Consider the following 20256-nt stretch of genomic DNA (forward strand, 5'->3'; position numbering starts at 1 on the left):
TTTGTGTGTGTGTGTGTGTGTGTGTGTGTGTGTGTGTGTGTTTGCACATGAATGCTTGTATATATAAAGCACAGAGGTATAAGGTGGGAGTTTTCAGTTCACTTTATTTTTTGAGGCATGATAGACTGGCTAATAGACTGGCTGTTAAAAGTCTAGGCATTGCAGCACAGATATTAAGATTGAACACTGGATTAATGTCAGATGTTTGAAACTATTCTGTTTTCACTATGATGGCCAAATTGGCGTGCGCTCTCTCTCTCTCTCTCTCTCTCTCTCTCTCTCTCTCTCTCACTCTCTCTCTCTCTCTCTATCTATACATACATACATACATACATATATATATATGTATATATATATGCTCACTGAAAATGGGAGTGCAGGCGTCTGGTATCAATTCACTTTACTGGAGTACTGGTTTGTTGTATTATTGACACACCAGCTATAAAGTTCTCTGGGCTTCTGGGAGGAGAACAATGAATGATATAACAATGTCAAATGAAGTGCAGTCAGTTTTACCTAGAACTCACTGTAGAAATATTTTTCTTAGACTTAATGTTCCCAACAAAGCTGCTTTAATATGCAAATGATCTGAAAATTGTTGAACATGAAATATTGCTGAATGTTGAAGCATAAAATTTCCTTGAATCATTAGGACCCTACCAGGTTACTCATAAGATTTACCTATTGCTATGCCAATAGATGCTGGGCATCCTCTGAAAGACGCCCTTAACATACAGTTCTCTGAGTCTATTTTAGCTGTCACCCACAGAATGTCTTACTGCATTTTTATACAGATGAATGGATCTGTATTGTACTGCATTTAAACATTAATCTTGTAGTAACCAGAGAAAGGTTTTTTTTTTAAGTGTTTTTCAATTAATTATTTTTGGTTAACAAAGCATTGCTGAGTGTTTCTTAAATATGGTGCTTATGTGTCAGCTAGAGAGAATGAGACAATCTGATTATTTATTTATTTACTTACTTTTTTGTAAAATAAATGTTTTGACCTCCAAAAAAGAAAGGCTAGACATTGGACTACTTTCCTCTATTTCTCTTGACACTTGGCAACAGATCCATACCACCCGAGCTTTATCTCAGGCTCTAGTGACCAAAAATTAGGTTCTCAAGTTGTGGGTGGGCACTTGGTCTATTGAGACATATCCCCAGCTCTTCTCTGAGTTTTTTGTTTGTTTGTTTGTTTGTTTGTTTTTTGGGTTTTTGTTTGTTTGTTTGTTTTGTTTTGTTTTTAATTTTAATTCTTAGCCCATTTAAATTTCCTTCATTTTTTTAGTGGTTCATTTGAAACTATATTAGCCTCCATGTATTTATGTAGTTTTACTTTCCTTTTTAAACTTGGGGATTTTTTATTTTGTTTTGTATGAGTGTTATATTTGTGTGCATGTCTGTGTACCATGTGGTAGTTTAGTATTCAGGTCAGAAGAGGTCAGAGAGAATATTGAATCTATTAGAACTGGGCATATAGAACTGCTTTGTTAGTGTTGGTACTTCTGAAATATCAACTAGGATTCTTAACTTGCTGAGCCATTTCTTTAGTTTTTCTATGCTTTTTCTTACTATTGATTTCTGGTTTTATTCCATTATGTCGTAGTAAGATATAAGGAATTATTTTAACATTTATTGTATTTATTAAATCCCAATTTAATGCTGATAACATGATTGATTTTAATGATGATTCCTTGTGCTGCAGAGTTGTTTTCTCTATCTGCCAGATGTGATATTCTGTAGCTGTCCATTAAATTAATCTGCAGGATACATTTCTTTTCTGATTTTTTTTCTTGTTTGTTTAAACTAACTGTTGGAAGGTAAGAATTGACTACATGATTATTGCCTGAGACAGAACCACTTATGCTTTAAAAAAACTAAAGCATAAGAAACACTTATGCTTTAAAAAAAAAGTGTTTCTTTTGTAAAGTTCAAACCTCACCAGTTTAGTACAAAAGTATGTACAAATTATATTTTCTTGATGAATCTTTACCTATATAGTGGCTGTTTTTAATCTTCTCCTGCAAGCTTTGTTTGAAGTCTACTTTATTACACATAAAAATAGGCAAGCCTTTTCCAGTAGTAAACAAATTAAAACACAAAAGTATAAAAGATACAAAATTAACAGTAATAAAAAAATAACTAAAAGAAAATAAACTATAGTAAAAACAGTGTTGTGGTTTCTATCTTTTAGTACTTCTTCCTAGCTGTGTTGAGTTGATGCAGAAGTCTTTAATCCTTTGGCTTAAGTTGCAACAATTTCTGATTTTCAGCTGTTACTTTTCCTGTGCAAGGGTTTATGTCATTATTTTGAGAGAGTGCAAGATGGGTACTGGGATGGGAGTAAATAACTCACATAAGGCTGGCTCTAGGACAAGTGGATGAGATGGATGATGTTATAACAGAAGTTATGGTTCTAGAGGGTGAACGAAGTGCATGCAGGGAAGATAGGTAGAGTAGGTTGGAGTGACAGTTGTAGAGGACTAATATCATCTAGGTTCTTCAGCTAGAAATGGGAATAGACAAGGACTCTCACAGGGAATTCGATAAGCTGTACAAGATGGAGCTCCTTGCCCTATCCAAATGTGCAGGAAATAGTACAGTGAGTGGGTCAGTGTGTTCCAAGGACTAGTCCAGAGAGTGGGAAGAGCTTTAGTCCTTTCTCCTGGAGCAGGGAGGTCCTGGGGAGGGGTTGAGGGTAGTTGGCTGAGCAAATTCTGATGGCTGCTTAGAGAACTGACTAGAGATCTGTAGCAGAGGTTAGAGTAGGTAGCTGTGGTGAGTGAATGGGAACTGGGGAAGGCTCTAGGTTTCCTGGCTAGGGAAAGGGGCAAACAGGTCTTTTAGTGGAAGGTAGGTTAGGTTAGCTATACAAGTGCAAGTTAAGTTTATGGAAGAGACCAAGTGAATTTTCTGTCATTGAATATTTTTCTTTACTTTTTGCTGTGTGAGACAGGGTTATAATATATCCCTGACTAGCCTACCTATATATCTAAATAGAGTCTTGAATCATCTTACCTCCATCCCAAGTGTTAGAATTATAAGTGTGCATGGACATACTTTCTTTATGTACTACACTGGAGAGAACTCAGGGCATCATGAATGATAAATAAACATTTTGCCAACTTAGCTGCATCTTGAACCCCACTACTGATTTTTCAAAAAGAATACTTCATTGTTGCTTTTTGAACATTTTGAACATGAGCCACTTATTACTGTGTTGTTATGATTATTTTTATACTATTGTGCTTTCAGTCAGACTGGAGTTTTCATAGTGTATGTTTACTGAAATCCAGATACAATAGACCAAAGACTTGGGATAGGTATATAAAAGAACCTTACTTATTTACTTTCTTTACCCTACCAGATGGATTCATATGTTTGCCGAATATGCTCTCGTGGGGATGAAGATGATAGATTTCTGCTCTGTGTTGGGTGCAACGACAATTACCATATCTTTTGCCTATTGCCACCGCTTTCTGAAGTCCCCAAGGGGGTATGGAGGTGCCCAAAGTGTATCTTAGCGGTAAGATTTGTCCATCTTGAGACAGTTTAATCATAACCTAGTCCATTTCTTTAATCTATCCTTTTGGACATGGATGGACTAAAATTAGTAGAGAAGATTCTGATTAGCTTGTAGTCAATAAGAAAAATTGGACAGAATAGCTAAAAGATGTTAACAATTTACATGAAGCAGATAAAATTATAATTTATAAATTGTGAAAATATTGGCTAAAAGGAAAAATTAATATTGAACAACTTGAAACTGTTTAAACATGTAGAATTTTTGATGTAAAATACTTACTTTCCCTGAAAATCTACTTTTTTTTCTTTTTTCTTTTTCTTCATTTATTTATTCACTTTATATCCTAGTTATAGCCTATACTCTTTCCTCTCTTTCCAGCCCCACCTTCACACACCACTCTTTCCAGATCCTCCTCTCCAGAGAGATGGGAAGTCCCCTATGAGTAGCGTACCTCCCTGGGACATTCAAATGCAGTAGGACTAAGAATATTCTTTCCCACTGATGCCCAATAAGACAGCCCAGATAGGAGAAGATGATGCAAAGGGAGCAACAGAATCAGAGACAGACCTCATTCCAGTTGTTAAGGGACCCACATGAACACCAAGCTGCACATCTATTACATATGTTTAAGGGGCTTACATCTAGCCCCTGCATGCTCTTTGGTTGCTGGTTCAGTCTCTGTGAGCCTCCTGCAGGCACAGATTAGTTGCCTCTATTGGTTTTCTTGTGGTGTCCTTAACACCTCTCCAGCTCTCAGTCCTATTCCCCAATCTTCCACAAGATGCTAAGAGCTCCATCTAATAGTTGACTGTGGTTCTCTGCAACCTGCTTCCATCCTATGCTGGATGAAGCCTCTCAGGAAACAGTTATACCAGGCTATAAGCATACCACAATATCATTAATAGTGTCAGGGCTTCTCTCCCATGGTCTCAAGTTGACCCAGTCATTGTTTGGCTGTTCCTTCAGTCATCTTGTAGGCAGGACATATTTTGGGTTGAAGGTTTTGTGGGTGAGTTAGTGTTCCATTCCTCTAATAGAAATCCTGCCTAACTACATTATAGGAGTTAGTCACTTCAGTTGCCATACCTCCAACTGTTAGAAGTCTCAGCTAGGGAGCTGGGGATTTAGCTCAGTGGTAGGCCCTGGGTTCAATCCTCAGCTCCAAAAAACGAAAAGAAGTCTCAGCTAAAGTCACATCCATAGACTCTGGGGAGAATCCCTTGTCTCAGGTCTCCTGCTCATCCCAGAGATGCCAGCCCAGTGATTTCCATTTTTCTTAGCCCTCTCCTCACACCTGATTCCCGTCCACGATCGCCTCTCCATCCCTTTCCTTACTCCTCCCTTTATTCACTTCTAATGTCTATTTTATTTCCCACTTTGAGTGAAATTCACATACCCTCACTTGGGCCCTTCCTGTTACTTAGTTTTTCCTTTCATCTGTGGATCATAACATGTACTTAATGACTAATATCCACTTATAAGTGAGTATATACTATGTCTGTCTTTCTGGGTTTAGGTTACTTCACTCAGGATTTTCCAGTTTTTATCCATTTGCCAACAAATTTCATGATGTCTTTGTTTTTAATACTTACACAATTGTATTACATTGTGTAAAGTCTTTACTTATTTTTCAGTTAACGGACATCTAGATTGTTTCCAGTTTTTGAAATTCCAGTTATTACAAATAAAGCTGCTGTGAATGTAGTTGAGCAAGTGTAGTATAGTGGGACATCTTTTGACTATATGCCCAGGAGTGATATAGCTGTGTCTTGAAGTAGAAAACTTCTAGTTCTGTTAGTTGCTGTTTTGTCCTAATGACAGTGTCCTTTGTCTTGCAGAAGCTTTGCAGTTTTATGAGATCCCATTTGTTGATTCTTGATCTTAGAGCATAAGCCATTGGTGTTCTATTCAGGAAATTTTCCTCTGTCCCTATGGGATTCAGACTCTTCCTCACTTTGTCTTCTATTAGGTTGAATGTATCTGGTTTGATGTGGAGGTCCTTGATCCACTTGGACTTAAGCTTTGTACAGGGTGATAAGAATGGATCAATTTGCATTCTTCTACATGCTGACCTCCAGTTGAACCAGAACCATTTACTGAAAATGCTGTCTTTTTTCACTGGATGTTTTTGTTTTTGATGAGTGGATACCAAGTGTGTTTTTCTGTGATTGGGCTACCTCACTCACGATGGTATTTTCCAGTTCCATCCATTTGCCTATGAATTTCAGAAAGGCATTGTTTTTGATAGCTGAGTAGTATTCCATTGTGTAGATGTACCACATTTTCTGTATCCATTCCTCTGTTGAAGGGCATCTGGGTTCTTTCCAGCTTCTGGCTATTATAAATAAGGCTGCTATGAACATAGTGGAGCACGTGTCTTTTTTTATATGTTGGGGCATCTTTTGGGTATATGCCCAAGAGAGGTATAGCTGGATCCTCAGGTAGTTCAATGTCCAATTTTCTGAGGAACCTCCAGACTGATTTCCAGAATGGTTGTACCAGTCTGCAGTCCCACCAACAATGGAGGAGTGTTCCTCTTTCTCCGCAACCTCGCCAGCATTTGGTGTCACTTGAGTTTTTGATCTTAGCCATTCTGACTGGTGTGAGGTAGAATCTCAGGATTCTCTTGATTTGCATTTCCCTTATGACTAAGGATGTTGAACATTTCTTTAGGTACTTCTCAGCCATTTGATATTCCTCAGCTGTGACTTCTTTGTTTACCTCTGTACCCCATTTTTAATTAGGGTTATTTGGCTCTCTGGAGTCTGAGTTCTTTTGTATTTTGGATATTAGCCCTCTATCAAGTATAGGATTGGTAAAGATCTGTAGGTTGCCTTTTTGTCCTATTGACAGTGTCTTTTGTCTTACAGAAGCTTTTCAGTTTCATAAGGACCCTTTATCAAATGTTGATCTTAGAGCCTAACCCATTTGTGTTTTCTCAGGAAATTTTCTCCTGTGCCAAGGTGTTTAAGGGAGTTCCTTAATTTCTCTTCCATTAGATTTAGTGTGTTTGAATTTTATGTTACTTATTTATTTATTTATTTTTACCTTTTGCTTTCAGCTTACTGAATTTTTCTTTTCTTTTTTTTTTTCTTTTCTTTTCAGGAATGTAAGCGTCCCCTGGAAGCTTTTGGCTTTGAGCAAGCTACACAGGAGTATACGTTGCAGAGTTTTGGTGAGATGGCTGATTCCTTCAAGGCTGACTACTTCAACATGCCTGTACATGTATGTGACTGTATGATTAATGTCTGCTAGTCTTATGAAAGGAAATACAAGTGAACCGTGAGAATCTTTTCACCTTTCTCATAGATGGTACCTACAGAAGTTGTGGAAAAGGAATTCTGGAGGCTGGTGAGCAGCATTGAGGAGGATGTGACAGTTGAGTATGGAGCAGACATTCACTCCAAAGAATTTGGCAGTGGGTTTCCTGTCAACAATAGCAAATGGACCTTATCTCCTGAAGAAAAGGTAATTTGCCTAATATCTACTTTGCCCGTTTCATTCATATGATTGCATTTTGTTTGGATTTTTATTGCTCTCCCTTTATTTCATTTCTCATGCAAATAGTATTCTTACTACATTTTCCCCTCTCTCAACTCCAAACATTCCCCAGCTCTCCTCTACTCCATTTCTGTCTCTGATTAGAAGAGAACAGGCTTCTAAGAGATAGTAACCAAACATGACAAAATAAAGTATAATAAAACAAAAACATTATTATGTAGAAGTTGGACAAGGTAACCCTATGGAATGAAAGGAGTCCCAAGAGGAGACATAAGGATCAGAGACTCACTTATTCACACACTGAGGAGTCCAATAAAAATACTAAGCTGAAAGCTGTATATACACCGAGGACCTGGTATAGAACTGAGAAGACCCTATGATTACTGCTTCAGTCTTAGTGAGTACATATGAGCCTTCCTCAGTTGTTTTAGAGAACCTTGTTCTTGTGTCCTCTGTCTGCTCTATCACTAACCCTTTTCTCTTCTTCCACAGGGTTTCCTGAGCTGTAAGGGGAGGAATTTGTGGTCTCTGTCTTTGTCTCTTTCTCTCTCCCTCTCTCCTCTGCCTCCTCTTCCTCTTCCTCCTCTTCTTCCTCCTCTATACTTTCCCTTCCTCTTTCCTTCCCTCCCTCCTTTTCTGTCTGTGTCTCTCTTTCTCTTTCTCCCTCTGACATCCAATTTAGAGAGGAATATTTCAAGATGCCTTTCTTTTCCTCTGCATAATGGCTGACTGTGGGTCTCTGTATTTGTTCCAATTTACTGCAGGAGTAAGCTTTTCTGATTGTAGATGGCTGTCTAGTCTCTGGTTCTTAGTCACCCAAGGTCTGTTATGATTGGCTTCCATTTTGTAGGGGAACCTTAAGTCAAATCATACATTTGTTGGTCATTCCCTACAAGGTTTGTGCCACTTTTGCACTAACGCATTTTACAGTCAAGATCGCTCTATTGATCAAAGAATTTGTAGCTTTCTCCTTTAGCAGCCTGCAAAGTACCTTTTTATAACAAGACTTTAGAAAGTAGGGATGAATGTTCTCAGTACTAGCCCTATCTTTTCATGTTCAATAAGTTGTGTGGGTGTTGATTTCAGCAATGAGGCCCTGCTTTCAGCTTATGGAGAGCATTTACTGTCAATTGTCAGTCTGGATTGTTTGGGGATTTTCATGGTATGTCTTTGGCAGAAACTAAATTGGATAGGCCCCGATATCAGTACTAGAAGCTTCATTTGGTGACATGAGATGGCCAGTTGGGACTCAATCTCCCTCATTATTTTAAAGACCTCAATAGGATACTATTCATATATTTTATGGAGTTTCTACTTAAACTAGATTTCCATATTAATTGTTAGATGCCCTGCAGTTTTAGCTGTCTCTCTTTACATTTCCTCCCTCAATCCTCCCTCCTGTGTTCCTCTCCACTTGAACCTCTCCTTCCTGCAAAAGACCCTTTCCACTCCTAATCCAGCCAGGCTGACACCATGCATAAAATGTATTCTAATTATCACTGCCAGAGAGATTCATGTGTTATCTCTACTCACTTTAAAAATACCTATTTTTTTTCTTGGTCTATGGACTGTTGCTTGGATATCACTTAGTTAGTGGCTACTATGCAATTATGACCAAATACCTACCCTACTTATCTTTCTGATTTAGGTTACCTCCCTCTGGTAGATGGACTATTTGATTATTTATTTGTTATTTGGTTCCATCATTTCCATGAAAATATCACAATGTTATTTTTTTCATTTATTCTGACAGCAGTTTCCTCTTCCTCCACTCTTCCCAGTTCCCCCTCTTTACCCCATTTCCCCCCACATCCACTAACTACTCTTTTGTTACTGTTTTTTGCTTTGTTTTATTTTCAAAGAAAACATCAGGCCTCACAGTTATATCAACCAGAGACAGCATAACAAGTTACAGTAGTACTAGACACAACCATTTTATCAAGGCTGAACCAGGCAACCCCAGGAGGATGAAGAGAAAGTGAAAGAGTAAGAGATGAATGCCCCATTCCCATTTAGGAACCCCATGAGGACTTCACACTGACACAAACCACAGCACTTACACAGAGGATCTAGAGGATCTAGCATACAGGGTCCAGGAGTGTAACTTGACTTACTGCAAGTCCTTTTGATTCCTGCTTAGTTTGTTCTGTGGGCCTTGCTCTCCTGGTGTCCTTCACCCCTCTGGCCCCTACAAATCTTCCTCCCCTCTTCCAAAGGATTCACATGGCTCCCCCTAATTTTTGGTGGAGGGTCTCTGCATCTGCTCCCATAAGTTGCTAGATGACTCCTCTTTGATAATACTTGAGCTAGGTACTGATCTATGGGTATAGAGAATATCATTAGGAATACTTGTACTGACTTTTTTCCATTCCTTTCCTTTCCTTTTTATTCTTTGTTTTTTCTTTTTGTTTTCAAGTCATTTTTGAGTCTGATTCTATGCTGGGTTTCTGGGTGGTCCTCCTCTGGTTTCTGGCCCTGCAGGCAGTGGCAGTGTGGGCTCCCTCTTGAGGTGTGGGCCTCAAGTTGGACCAGTCAGTGGTTGACTACTTCTGCACCACCATTATCCCAGCACATCTTACAGGCAAGGCAGATTATGCATTGAAGGTTTTATGGATGGGTTAATGTACCAGTCCCGCACTGGGACCCTTGTGTAGTTCAGAAGATGGTTGGTTCAGACTCACTGTCCCCCATTACTAGAAGTCTTCATTGAGGTCACCTGGACAGAGTCCAGGCACTCTGGTGTTTTTTAATCACAGCCATTCTGACAGGTGTATGATAGAATCCTAAAGTCATTTTGTTTTACATTTCCTTGATAACCTAAGGATATTGAGCATCTCTTTAGGTGTTTCTCAGCTATTTGATGTTCCTGTGTTGAGAATTCTGTTTAGATCTGTACTCTCTTTTTTAATTGGATTATTTCATTTGTCGATGTCCAGTTTCTTGAGTTCTTTGAATATTTTGGATACTAGCCAAATAATGTGCACTCACACTGTTTGTCAGATGTGGAGTTGGTAAAACTCTTCCCATTTTGTAGACGGCTCTTTTGTCCTACTGATGGTATACTTTAGCTTCTTCACGAGGTCCCATTTATCAGTTGTTGAAGCTGAGTGGTTTGTGTTCTGTTCAGAAAATTGTCTCCTGTGCTAACGTGTTCAAGGTTATTTCCCACTTTCTCTTCTGTTAGGTTTAGTGTATCTGGTTGTATGTCTATGTCTTTAAGTCACTTGGACTGGAGTTTTGTGCAGGGTGGTAGATATGGATCTATTTGCATTCTTCTACATCCTGACATGCACTTAGACCAGCACCATTTGTCAAAGAGGCTTTCTTTTTTCCAGTGTGTAATTCAGCTTCTTTATCAAAAATCAGATATCCATAAGTGTGTAGATTTATCTCTGAGTCTTAGATTCTATTCTGTAGATCAACCTGTCTTTTTTTATTTATTTTTAATATCAATACCATGCAGTTTTTATTACTGTATCTCTGTGGTAGAGCTTGAAATCCAAGATGGTGATACCTCCAATTATTATTCTTTTTTTTTTTTTTTTTTTTTTTTTCTCTCCGGAGTTGGGGACCGAACCCAGGGCCTTGCGCTTCCTCGGCAAGCGCTCTACCACTGAGCTAAATCTCCAACCTCCAGAAGTTCTTAATATGGGGTTGGTTTTAGCTGCCTTGCTTTTTTGTTTTTTCCATTTGAAGTTGAATATTGTTCTTGCAAGGTCTATAAAGGATTATACTGGTGTTTTGAAGGCTGATGGGTTGAATCTCTAGATTTCTTTTGATAAGGTGGCCATTTTCACTATGTTAATCCTACTGATTTGTGAGTGTGGGAAACCTTTCCATCTTCTGATCTCTTCTTCAATTTCTTTGACGTTTTGGTCATAGAAGTCTTTCACTTAGCTTGGTTAGAGTTACCCTAAGATATTTTGTATATTTGTGGCCATTGTGAAGGGCTTATTTTCTTGGTTTCTTTTTCAGTCTCCCCCTCCCCCTTTTTATTTAGGAAGAGTACTGTTTTCTCAGTTAATTTTCTGTCTAGCTACCTTGATGAAAGTGTTCACCAAGTGTGAGTACATCTGAGTTTCCTGTTGGAATTTTGAGGGCTAGTTATGTATACTGTCATATCTTTTTTTTTTTTCTGTCCGGAGCTGAGGACCGAACCCACGGCCTTGTGCTTGCTAGGCAAGTGCTCTACCACTGAGCTAAATCCCCAACCCCATATCTTTTTTTTTTTTTTGTTCTTTTTTTCGGAGCTGGTGACCGAACCCAGGGCCTTGCGCTTCCTAGGTAAGCGCTCTACCACTGAGCTAAATCCCCAGCCCCATATCTTTTTTTTAAAATAATGAAACTTTGACTTCCATTTCTTTGATTTTCTCTCATTCATTTAGCCATGTCTGCATGCACTATATTGAAATGAGATGAGAAAGTGGGCAACCTGATTTTAGTGGAATTGGTTTTAGTTTCTCTCCATTTAAGTTGATTTCGACTACTATGGGTTTGTTGCAAAATACCTTCATTATGTATGTATTATGTATGTGTAGTGTATCTTTTTTCCAGAATTTTTATTTTGAAGCATTGTTGAATTTTGTCAAAGGTCTTTTCTCCATCTCATAAGATAATCACACTGTTTATAGTCCTTCAATTTCATTTATCAATACTTATCAATTTTTATATATTGAGCCATCCTTGCATCTCTGCAATGAAGCTTACTGAGTCATGGTTGATGATCTTTTTGATGTGTTCTTGGTTTCAGTTTTCTAGTATTTTAGTGAAAAAATTTGCATGTGTCACGAAGGCCGGTAATTCTGTTGAAACTGTGTAGTTTGGGCATCAGAGTAAATGTAGCATCTTAAAATGAATTGGGCGGTTTTTCTATTCTGTTTCTAGTTTGTGAAACAATTTACAGAGTACTGTCCTCAGCTCCTCTCTGGTAGAGGAAGTCTGGTAGAATTCTGTGCTAAAAGTATCAGACCCTGGGGTTGGGGATTTAGCTGTGGTAGAGCGCTTGCCTAGCAAGCGCAAGGCCCTGGGTTCAGTCCCCAGCTCCGAGAAAAAGAAAAAAGAAAAAAAAAAGTGTCAGACCCTGGGCATTTGTTTTTTGGGAAACGTATGATGGCTTCTATTTCTCTAGTGGTTATATGTTCATTTAATTTGCTTTTTTTTTTTTGGTCTTAATTTAACTTTGGTTTGTGCTACATAGCAGGAAAATTATTTATTTCCTTTAGATTTTGCAGTTATGTGAACTACAGGTTTTAAGGTATGCCTCCATGCATTTCCTTGATGTCTGATTTTGAATATTCTCTTTATGGTTTAGATAGTTCAGATTAGAGGTTTCCTTCCTTCCTCCCTCCCCCCCTCCTTCCCTTCCTTCTTTCCTATCTTTCTTTTTTGAACCATGTTGTTGATGTTCTAGAAGAACCAATTCTTTGTTTCAGTGAATCTTTAAATTGTTATCTTTTTGATTTTACTGATTTCAGCCCCGAGCTTGATTAATTATTGCCATCAGTCTTTTTGGGTGTGCTTGCTTCTTTTCCTTCTAAAGCTTTTAGGTATGTTGTTAATTTGCTGGTATGAGATTGAACAAGTTGTGTGGTTTGTTTGTTTGTTTGTTTTAATGTTCACACAACTTGCATCTTTGAACTGTTTTCTTTGTGTGTCCTTTAAGTTTGGTTATGGTTTGTGTTCATTTTCATTGAATTATAGAAAGTCTTTTTTAATTACTTCATTTCCATTTTAACCCATTTTTTCTCAGTTACATAATTTATTTGAGCTAAATTAGCCATCTCCTGATTCACGCAACTTAGTGTTGTTTTAATGGATGTGGAATTTTTCTATAATTTCATAATCTGCCAAATGTCATTACTCTTGATAATGTGATGAATAAACTTATTTTTATTACTATGATACATCATTCTTGAAAACATTTTTTTTAACTCTGTATCGAGTTGTTTAATTTCCACAAGTTTGTAAACTTTCTGTTCTTTCTGTCATTGTTGATATCCAGCCTTAATCCATGGTAGTTAGACAGGATGAAGAGAATTACTGCAGCTTTCTTGTTTTTGTTGAAACTTTCTTTGTGTTCAAGAATATGGTCAAGTTTTGAGGAAGTTCCATGAGGTACTGAGAAGAAGGTATCTTCTTTTGTGTTTGTGTGAAGTATTCTGTAAATGGATTAAGACTTTTTGATTCATAAAATTTACAAGCTTCAGCATTTCTGTTTTTGTCTAGATGGTATGTACAGCAGTAAGAGCAGGGTATTGAACTCTTTGACTATTAGTGTTAAATGGTCCATATGTGATTTAAGCTGTGGTAGTATTTCTTTTGCAAAAATGGATGTTCTTGAATTTGGGACATAGATATTAAGAATTGAGATGTCATCCTCATGCATTTTTCTTTTGATGACTATGAAGTACACTTTTCTATCTCTTTAAATTAGTTTTGATTTGTATTCTATTTTGTTAGATATTAAAATGGTTATATCAACTTCTTTCTTAGGCCCATTTATTCAAAATATCCTTTTCCAAGCCTTTGATATCTATTCATTATTTTAAGATGTGTTTCTTGGGTGCAGCAAAAGGATTCATTCCTTAACATATGTTGTGTTCTAGATTTCTTTAAGGGGATTGTTCATTTCCATTAAAAGAGCCTCTACTGTATTTATAGAGTGTTTTAAAGTCTTTTTCTTTTCTTGTGTTGTAATATTCAGACCTTGCAGACATAGGATAGCTTGCTTTATCGGAGACATTGTCCTGGCCATTTCTGTGTTTTTAAGCTGGTGCCTGTGCATCTGGGATTGAGATGGTTATGTCCAGGTGCTGATTTTTGGTCCAGTGTTTGTTGGATACATTTTGTTTTTGTTTTTGTTTTTGTTTTTGTTTTTGTTTTTGTTTTGTTTTTCCTCTCTAAATTTTAGGAGACTAGTTGGCTGTGCGTTGTCTGGTAGAAGATTATCTGTGGATCTGTTAGTTGTGGCTACTGAGGGTTCTGGGTAAAATGTGTTTCTGAGTATTGGAAGCTGATACTTAGGAATGGGCCAGGCATTCTCAGAAGAGAGGAGAACAAGTATTCCAGCAGAATCTACTTATTTGGTCTCTTTGAAATGGGAACAGAGTGTGAAGAGAGGTCAGCTATAGGGCTGGGCAGTTGGATCTGGAGGAAGCCAAGGAGAGGTCTATAATCAACCTACCTGTTTCCCTGAAAGGGGGTGCCCTATGGCAAGGAGGGCCTCTGGAGTTGGGAGTGGGATAAAGCAATTAGTAGGTGGAGGGAGATTAGGAGGGGAAATTCTGTGGGATCCAGAGGAGTTGAGGGCTGTGAGGGCAAGAAGAAGGCTACAACAGGTATTCTGTTTCAGAGATTTGGAGTGTAAGAGGAACTGGTTATTTTTCAGTTCCCCTACCTAATTCCCAGGCTGGCTCATTGGCATGGTCTCAGGGAATACCTGCTGGTGTTGGAGCCTGGAATAATAGAATGAGTCAGGGGAAGGAAGTTTTAGGAGAAGAGCTTCATGATCGTGGTAGGTTATTTTTCCACTGATGAAGTGAGCTAATTCAAACCAGATTAGATTATATAAAAGGCAGATTTATTGGGAAGCTGTTCGAGGGGAGTTCACTGGCCCAAGAATCAAAGCCAAGGTCACCATGGGAAGGGAGGAAGAGAATGAGATAAAGAGTACACATGCACAGAGAAAGGAGAGGGAAGTGGGGAGAGGAAAGAGGGAGGGAGGGAGGGAGGGAGGGAGGGAGTGAGAGAGAGAGAGAGAGAGAGAGAGACAGACAGACAGACAAACAGACAGACACACAAAGACAGAGACACAGAGGCAGAAAGACAAAGAGACAAAGAGAGACAGAGAGACACACAAAGACAGAGACACAGAGACAAAGAGAGACAGAGAGAGGGGAGGAAGGGAGACCACAGAGTTGTGATAAGTGGGGAATTGAATGAAGATGCAGCATAAATGAAGATCTGTGTTCAGACTACCGGCTGAAGTTGGGAACTAGGACAAAGCAACAAACTGGGAATGGAGGTTAGAAGGAAAAGCTCTGTGGGGTCCATGGGAAGTAGAGATGGGGGCAAAGAAGGCTGAGCCTGCTGTTTTAATGCAGGGCTGGATGTGATACTGGGGAGTCTTGGAGAGCAGAGGGAAAGGGTGAGGTGAAGATCTGCAGTCAGCCTACCTGCTCTTCTTCTGGAATTGTTATTGGGTAAAGACCCAAAGACCACTCAGTACAACCAAAGTTTGTAGATTAAGCCTTCTGCTTGGAGAAAAACACTTCTCACAAAAGCAGCCATGAATGCAATTAAAGGAATTTTTTTAAAAGATAACACAGAAAAAGTACATTCTGGTTAGCAGTAGGTAGGGGAAGATGCAAGCAGTTCCACAAGTATTGAGAGGCTTTTGGGGTCCTGATTGAGGTTTGATAATAATAAAGACATGGACACATCTATATAGTTTAGAAATGTTTGCCTGCTTGCTGGGGGAGTCTCTCAAATAACTTCCTAACTTAACCAGACTTCTCTGCCATTCCCATCTTCCCTACCTCAGCCTCAGCTGGTTTTTATTCTACAAAAAGCTACAGTCCTTTTTGTTGTGTATTTTTATCAAAAAGAAAGGGAAGCCAGGAGTATGTTTGGTAGAGGCCTGGTATGGTAGCCGGGTCAGAGTGGGAGAAGGAGGTGTCTCTGCAGGGCCATGCTAAGGCATCCTTTCCACCTGAGGTATCAGCCATAAGGTGCATGGAGTGTGGAATAGTGTTTATTTAGGGCATGGGGAGGAAAGTTGAGGGGGTAGAGACAGAGAAAGGCAGAGAGAGGGAGAGAGTGAGGGGGAGGGAGAGAGACATACAAAGAGGGAGGGAGGGAGGGAGAGAGGAAGGTAGGTAGGTAGGTAGGGAGGGAGGAAGGTAGGTAGGGAGGGAGGGAGGAAAGTAGGTAGGTAGGGAGGGAGGGAGGGAGGGAGGGAGGGAGGGAAGAAGGAAGGAAGGAAGGAAGGAAGGAAGGAAGGAAGGAAGGAAGGAAGGAAGGAATAGAGGCCAGCCAGGAACACTTGGAGAGAGCAAGAGGGGAATGGGGAGACAAGGACAGAGAGGGAAGAGGGTAAGAGGTTAAGAGAGCAAGAGAGGAGGGGGCAAGCAGCTCTTTTTACACTGAGTTGTCATACCTGGCTATTGCCACCTAATTGTGGGGCAGAGCCTAGAAGAAATGCTAACACTAAATCACGAAGTCAGAACCAATCAGACCAGCAGAACAACACCTAGTACTTCTCTTTTGGTTGATTTTTGGCATTGAGGGCTACTTAATCTTAACTAAGACAACTTGCCCTCTAACATGATTATCTCAAACAATCATCTTTGGAGCAGGTGAGGAAAGACAAGTATTTACATACAGAAAGCATAGAAATGGACCATAGAAAGGACGATACCAAATACTTGCCAACACTTGGCTCTGCCAACACAGCAGTTAAAAATTGAAAATGCAGGGACATACCTACATAGCCATTTGATAAAATGGATGTGTGGGGTAGATTATCCCAACAAACAAGAGCCAAGAACCTGGGGAATTTCGACCCTGAGTTTCTAGAACAGGTTTGAGTGTTTTCCCATAGAATTTTTTCAGGGCAAGCAGTAGAAATCAGATAGTTTCAGCTAAGACAAACTAGAGAAACCTTTGCCCTGTTTTGAGCAGCCTTGTACTGAAAAGTTTTAGGAACCAGAACAGTTGAAGAAAATGCTCCATTAATTTTACCATTTGTTTGTATTCATACCAAAACCCATATAAAACAGCATAACAAACAAATTTGATCAATTATAAAAAAATTTGCAGTTCATACAAAATTCTATTTATGGTAGAAATAACTAATTGAGTTATAACGGAAGTTATAACGAAGTATTTTAGAAGCTATATATTATTGTTGAACATCAAGGAATTATTTATTACTCAAGGGCACGTTATTTTGGTGAACATCACAAAATTATGTAATCATTCATTATATAATTATTGTTTCAGCATCGTGACATAGTACTAGAGAATTAATATTTTACTTTATGTAAAATACTGGTTTTAGGAGAGATTTATTTCACAAAACTATAGGCTACTGAAGGTAATCAATTCAGCAAATGTGACTGAAATTTTTTGTGAGGTATATCTGTATAATTGTTAACTTAACAGTTTCTTTTTTACTGGATATTTTGTATTTACATTAGAAATGTTATTCCCTTTCCAGTTTTCCTGTTCATGATTCCTCACCCTCTCCCCCTCCCCCTCCCCCTACTTCTTTAAGGGTTTTCCTCTCCCAAACCAGCCTCCCTTTCTGCCTCCTGGCCTGGACATTGACCTACACTGTGGGGACCAGTCATGACAGGACCAAGGGCCTCTCCCACCGTTGGTGCCCAACAAGGTCATCCTGTGCTACATATGCAGCTGGAGCCATGGGTCAGTCCATGAGAACTCTTTGGATGGTGCTTTAGTCCCTGGGAGATCCCTCCGGTTGGTTGGCATTGTTATTCTTAATGGTGTTGCAAGCCCCTTTGGCTCCATCAATCCTTTCTCTAACTTCTCCAACGGGGACCCCATAATTGGTACAGTGGTTTGCTGCTAGCATTCGCCCCTGTATTTGTTATGCTCTCACTGAGCTTCCAAGGAGACAGCTATGTCAGGCTCCTCTCAACATGCACTTCTTGGTTTCATCCGTATTGTCTAGGTTTGGTAGATGTATATATAAGGGCTGGATCCCCAGGTAGATCAGGGTATAAAGGGACATTCCTTCAGTCACTGCTTCAAACTTTGTCTCCATATATGCTCCTAAGAATATTTTTGTTCCCCCTTTTAATAAGGACTGAAACATCTGCCCTTTGGTTGTCCTTCTTGAACTTCATGTGGTCTGTGGATAGTATCTTGGGTAATTTGAGGTTTTGGGCTAATATCCAGTTATCAGTGATTGTTTACCATGTGTGTTTTTCTGTGATTGGGTTACCTCACTCAGGATGATATTTTCCAGTTCCATCCATTTGCCTATGAATTTCATAAAGTCATTGTTTTTGATGGCTGAGTAATATTCCATTGTGTAGATGTACCACATTTTCTGTATCCATCCCTCTGTTGAAGGGCATCTGGGTTCTTTCCAGCTTCTGGCTATTATAAATAAGGCTGCTATGAACATAGTGGAGCACGTGTCTTTTTTATATGTTGGGGCATCTTTTGGGTATATGCCCAAGAGAGGTGTAGCTGGATCCTCAGGTAGTTCAATGTCCAATTTTCTGAGGAACCTCCAGACTGATTTCCAGAATGGTTGTACCAGTTTGCAGTCCCACCAACGATGGAGGAGTGTTCCTCTTTCTCCACATCCTCGCCAGCATCTGCTGTCACCTGAGTTTTTGATCTTAGCCATTCTGACTGGTGTGAGGTGAAATCTCAGGGTTGTTTTGATTTGCATTTCCCTTATGACTAAAGATGTTGAACATTTCTTTAGGTGCTTCTCAGCCATTTGGCATTCCTCAGCTATGAATTCTTTGTTTAGCTCTGAACCCCATTGTTTTTTTGGTTCTTTTATTTCGGAGCTGGGGACCGAACCCAGGACCTTACGCTTCCTAGGCAAGCGCTCTACCACTGAGCTAAATCCCCAACCCCCCCCCCCCATTTTTTAATAGGGTTATTTGTCTCCCTGCGGTCTAACTTCTTGAGTTCTTTGTATATTCTGGATACAAGCTCTCTATCAGTTGTAGGATTGGTAAAGATCTTTTCCCAATCTGATGGCTGCGGTTTTGTCCTAACAACACTGTCCTTTGCCTTACAAAAGCTTTGAAGTTTTATGAGATCCCATTTGTCGATTCTTGATCTTAGAGCATAAGCCATTGGTGTTTTGTTCAGAAAATTTTCTCCAGTGCCGATGTGTTCAAGATGCTTCCCCACTTTTTTTCTGTTAGTTTGAGTGTATCTGGTTTGATGTGGAGGTCCTTGATCCACTTGCACTTAAGATTGTGCAGTGTGATAAGAATGAATCGATCTACATTCTTGCTCATGCTGACCTCCAGTTGAACCAGCACCATTTGCTGAAAATGCTATCTTTTTTCCATTGGATGGTTTTGGCTCCTTTGTCAAAAATCAAGTGACCATAGGTGTGTGGGTTCATTTCTGGGTCTTCAATTCTAGTCCACTTGTCTATCTCTGTCTCTGTACCAATACCATGCAGTTTTTATCACTATTCCTCAGTAATACTGCTTGAGTTCAGGGATAGTGATTCCCCTGGAAATCCTTTTATTGTTGAGGATAGTTTTAATAGTTTTTATTATTCCAGATGAATTTGCAAAGTGTTCTGTCTAACTCTATGAAGAATTGGATTGGTATTTTGAAGGGGATTGCATTGAATCTGTAGATCGCTTTTGGTAAAATGGCCATTTTTACTATATTGATCCTGCCAATCCATGAGCATGGGAGATCTTTCCATCTTCTGACATCTTCAATTTCTTTCTTCAGAGACTTGAAGTTCTTGTCATACAGATCTTTCAGTTGCTTGGTTAGAGTCACACCAAAACATTTTATATTTTTTATGATTATTGTGAATGGTGTCATTTCCCTAATTTCTTTCTCAGTCTGTTTATCCTTTGAGTATAGGAAAGCTAGTGACTTGATTTTCTCAAAGAACCAGCCCCTGGTTTTGTTGATTCTTTGTATAGCCCTTTTGGTTTCTACTGGTTGATTTCAGCTCTGAGTTTGATTATTTCCTGCCTCTACTTCTCCTGGGTGTATTTGCTTCTTTTTCTTCTAGAGCTTTTAGGTGTGCTGTCAAGCTGCTGACATATGCTCTCTCCTGTTTCTTTCTGCAGGCACTCAGCGGTATGAGTTTTCCTATTAGCACAGCTTTCATTGTGTCCCATAGGTTTGGGTGTGTTGTACCTTCATTTTCATTAAATTCTAAAAAGCCTTAATGTTCTTTATTTCTTTTTTTATCAAGTTATCATTCAATAGAGCATTATTTACCTTCCATGTGCATGTGGGCTTTCTGCCTTTTTTTTTTCATATTGTCTGTGGTGATCTGATAGGAAGCATGGGATTATTTCAGTCTTCTTCTATCTGTCGAGGCCTGTTTTGACTGATTATATGGTCAATTTTGGAGAAGGTGGTACAGTGAGGTGCTGAGAAGGTATATTCTTTTGTTTTAGAATGAAATGTTGTATAGATGTCTGTTTAATCCCATTTGGTTCTGTTGTTTCTCTATGTCTGTTTTTAGTTTC

At 39.1% G+C, this 20256-nt stretch overlaps 1 protein-coding gene across 4 annotated transcripts in view; it reads left to right on the forward strand.

Moving 5' to 3' along the window:
• Kdm5d (lysine demethylase 5D) overlaps nucleotides 1-20256 on the forward strand; it is a 96122-nt gene that overhangs the window by 32562 nt on the left and 43304 nt on the right. For all 4 annotated transcript variants that reach the window (XM_063280592.1, XM_063280593.1, XM_008773689.4 and 1 more), the window contains 3 exons: nucleotides 3371-3529; nucleotides 6635-6754; nucleotides 6839-6997. In XM_063280592.1, the coding sequence (XP_063136662.1) occupies nucleotides 3371-3529; nucleotides 6635-6754; nucleotides 6839-6997 (438 nt within the window). The remainder of the gene's footprint in view (nucleotides 1-3370; nucleotides 3530-6634; nucleotides 6755-6838; nucleotides 6998-20256) is intronic.

Source organism: Rattus norvegicus, chromosome Y (assembly GCF_036323735.1).
Source record: "Rattus norvegicus strain BN/NHsdMcwi chromosome Y, GRCr8, whole genome shotgun sequence".
NCBI lineage: Eukaryota > Metazoa > Chordata > Mammalia > Rodentia > Muridae > Rattus > Rattus norvegicus.